The 3,528-nt window shown below is 41.8% G+C and overlaps 1 protein-coding gene across 1 annotated transcript; it reads left to right on the top strand.

Moving 5' to 3' along the window:
* Positions 1-359: 359 nt before the first annotated feature.
* On the top strand, positions 360-2,073 carry LOC121389313 (inverted formin-2-like). Its single transcript, XM_041520909.1, has 2 exons — positions 360-960; positions 1,916-2,073. The coding sequence occupies exons 1-2, from the start codon at positions 360-362 to the stop codon at positions 2,071-2,073; spliced, it is 759 nt and encodes a 252-aa protein (XP_041376843.1).
* Positions 2,074-3,528: the final 1,455 nt, after the last annotated feature.

Raw genomic sequence — 3,528 nt, 5'->3', positions numbered from 1 at the left:
TGTGTGTGATCAACAGTGCAGGTTAAGACATCGAGCTTCTTAACGGCTATATTTCTCGTTCAAGCCAGCGCACCACGACTGGTATATCAAAGGCCGTGGTATGTGCTATTGTGTTTGTGGGATTGTGCATATAAAAGATCCCTTGCTGCATTAGGAAAAGTTTAGCGGGTTTCCTCTGATGACTACGTGTAAACATCACCAAATGTTTGACATCCAATAGCCGATGATTAATTAATCAATTTGCTCCAGTGGTGTCGTTAAACAAAACAAACTTCATTTCTCAACAGCTAAATGAAGCGTGCGAGACATCTTCTGCTATCAACGACTGGAGTGGGAATGATGACGCTGTTCCACTTCCTATGGACGGCTGTAGTGGGAATGATGATGCTGTTCCACCTCCTATCGACGGCTGGAGTGGGAATGATGACGCTGTTCCACCTCCTATCGACGGCTGGAGTGGGAATGATGCTGCTGTACCATCTCATATCGACGGCTGGAGTGGGAATGATGATCCTGTTCCACCTCATATCGACGGCTGGAGTGGGAATGATGCTGCTGTTCAACCTCCTATGGACGGCTGGAGTGGGAATGATGCTGTTGTTCAACCTCCTATGGACGGCTGTAGTGGGAATGATGATCCTGTACCACCTCATATCGACGGCTGGAGTGGGAATGATGCTGCTGTTCCACTTCCTATCGACGGCTGGAGTGGGAATGATGCTGCTGTACCACCTCATATCGACGGCTGTAGTGCGAATGATGACGCTGTTCAACCTCCCATCGACGGCTGGAGTAGGAATGATGCTGCTGTTCAACCTCCTATCGACGGCTGGAGTGGGAATGATGCTGCTGTTCAACCTCCTATGGACGGCTGTAGTGGGAATGATGACGCTGTTCAACCTCCTATGGACGGCTGTAGTGGGAATGATGATCCTGTACCACCTCATATCGACGGCTGGAGTGGGAGTGATGATCCTGTTCAACCTCCGTCATTTAGACTTATCTTCGTGGATCGAACCACCTCGATGGATCCATTCAACTTATTGGATTTTTTTCTCTCGTTCCAACAAGTGCACCACAACTGGTCAAAGGCCGTGGTATGTGCTCTCCTGTTTGTGGGAAAGTGCATATAAAAGATCCCTTGCTGCTAACGGAAACAAATGTAGCGGGCTTCCTCTAATGACTACGAGTCATAAACAAACGTTTAATATTCAATAGCCAATTATTAATTAATCAATGTTTTCTAGTGGTGTCGTTAAACAAAACAAAGGTTTACTGGATTTACGTAAACTACAATGCAGCAATGACCTGATCTGGCATGATGATTCATGGAGTCACGTGTTGATGACGTGCGATTAACAAGAACTGCACGTGTTTGTGATTTACACCGTCACTTTTGACACTGGCTGTAATAACCTACAAAGATTCTATTAAAGTGACAGTGTATCATTTTAATAATTTAATATATTTTTTATCTCAATCCTTAAAACGTGTGTATTTCGTTCACAGTGGTCGGAAACGGCATTTTCAGTGGAATATACTGTTTATAGATTATAAACAAGGCAAAAAGGATGTGGGAAAACAATTACATACGATTTAAGGCAATCTATGCCTTGATCATACCACAGTTATACTGTGTGATGTGGGAAAACAATTACATACGATTTAAGGCAATCTATGCCTTGATCATACCACAGTTATACTCTCAGTGACTTTAAAGGTACATTATCACAGTTGCCAGTTTCATATTTTGCTAGTTTTACATTCATTTGTCATAAATAATTATACATTAGTCTATCCGATATAAATATTATTAGCATAATTCAGTGTATAATATTGAAAATGTAATGTGTTTCCACTCGGCGTAAACAATAAACATGTCAGCACCCACAGTGAAAATGGTAACTGATTTTAGGTTTGAACGCATCGCGATGTGTGTGCGGCAGTCGACTGGACACCGATGCGGAAAGATCCCTACAAGAGATAGAGCTTCAACCAAGTTCAAAGATGGCGGTCGGCAGTGCAGACCAACCGAGGAGAAGCGACCAGAACGATCGGAAGCTGTTGGGATAATATTTATATTATAGATATGGTCCAGGCTATGCGTTAACTGTGACGTCACGGGTTTAACCTGTAGGCCACCCTCATAGATTTTAGAAATACATGCATGTATTGTTAAAATACTAATAAATGAAATTATTTGGTTGTAAATGTTTATGCGAATGTCGATCGTAATAATTTAAAAAATTTAGTAGAAAAACTAACTAATAATCTTGGCAAATGCTGCAATGATACATTCTCTTTTGGTAGTACTAAACCAAATAACATCCGGCTGGGTCAAAGTTCGAGGTGTACCTAACTTTTGATAGTGCAGTTAATATCACAAGTTCTGCCATTGGTGATAAATGTGACAGTGTTTGATGTGATAAAATGTTGGTCCATCCGGATAGTAAATTCCTTTACCAGCTACCATTGTGCTTGAAGACATGTGCAGGATCCTACTAAAAAATAGCATGACAATTTTTATGCCTAACTAGGTTAGTCAAAGACGATACACGTTATCTCTGAAATGAGCAGCTTAACCCCTGTTTTTTTCTGATTTACTTTAAGGGTGAGGGGTGGTAGTATTTATATGCATGGTGTATATGTCGAATGATACACTGCATGTAGGAGTTTTAGCCACATGCTACTATTGTCGTCTATGGGATTTGATTTGGTGGTATGCATGGACCCTTTATGCGTTTCTCTAGATCTCGTTAAAACAGACACCATAATATATCAGTCATGGCAGAAAGCATCATTTTCACATCATACGATTTCCTTAAAATTTTAACTGGATTCGTAGCAGATAATTAAAGGAGGTGATAGTTTATAATGCAGGTCCAGACTACCAACTGCCAGCACAAAGTTGGCCAACTTTCTAATCTCAGACTTCTACGACTGTCCATTTGCTAGTCTGAGCGCTCCTACAACTCGATTTTCGTCACGGTATAACCCGTCGTAAGTTGGGAGCAGGGGTAAATACAACGCGGATTTAAAGGGAGAGTAAACTCAAATAAGAGCCTTATGTGTTGGAAAGATGTATACCCGGACCAATAACACATACAGACACTTTAAAGCTGTGTCCTAACTGGCCGCAAGTATATACTCGCGAGCGATGCGAGCGATTATTTTAGAAATCATTGATTTGAATCGCCGTATCCTAACCGCACGCGTACGGAACGACGGATAAATGTGTCGCATCGCACGGCAATTGAAATCAATGCTTTCTAAATAATCGCTCGCATCGCTTGGGGCCAGTTAGGATACAGCTTAAAGCTGTATCCTAACCGGACGCGTGCGACGCGAGCGATGCGAACGACACGAACGACGCGACAATATTTCTATCCTAACCAGACGCGACCATAACGACAGTCTTCTTTTTAAAATTGTTATCAACAGATGAAACCGCCAAGCAAAAGTTGTTTGATTAGTTAATATATGTTTGTCGCTCGTGTCGCACGACGAAAAATAGAAACAATTCCTATC

This window comes from Gigantopelta aegis, chromosome 14, assembly GCF_016097555.1.
Source record: "Gigantopelta aegis isolate Gae_Host chromosome 14, Gae_host_genome, whole genome shotgun sequence".
NCBI lineage: Eukaryota > Metazoa > Mollusca > Gastropoda > Neomphalida > Peltospiridae > Gigantopelta > Gigantopelta aegis.
Note: the sequence above shows the minus strand (reverse complement) of the source record. Positions and strands in the feature narration are given on the sequence as shown.

Excerpts from the sequence above, each read along its gene's own strand:
- LOC121389313 (XM_041520909.1), top strand. The coding sequence starts at position 360 with ATGGACGGCTGTAGTGGGAATGATGATGCTGTTCCACCTCCTATCGAC. Across the intron at positions 961-1,915 it reads ACCTCATATCGACGGCTGGA|GTTTGAACGCATCGCGATGT; the intron begins GTGGGAGTGATG and ends AACTGATTTTAG.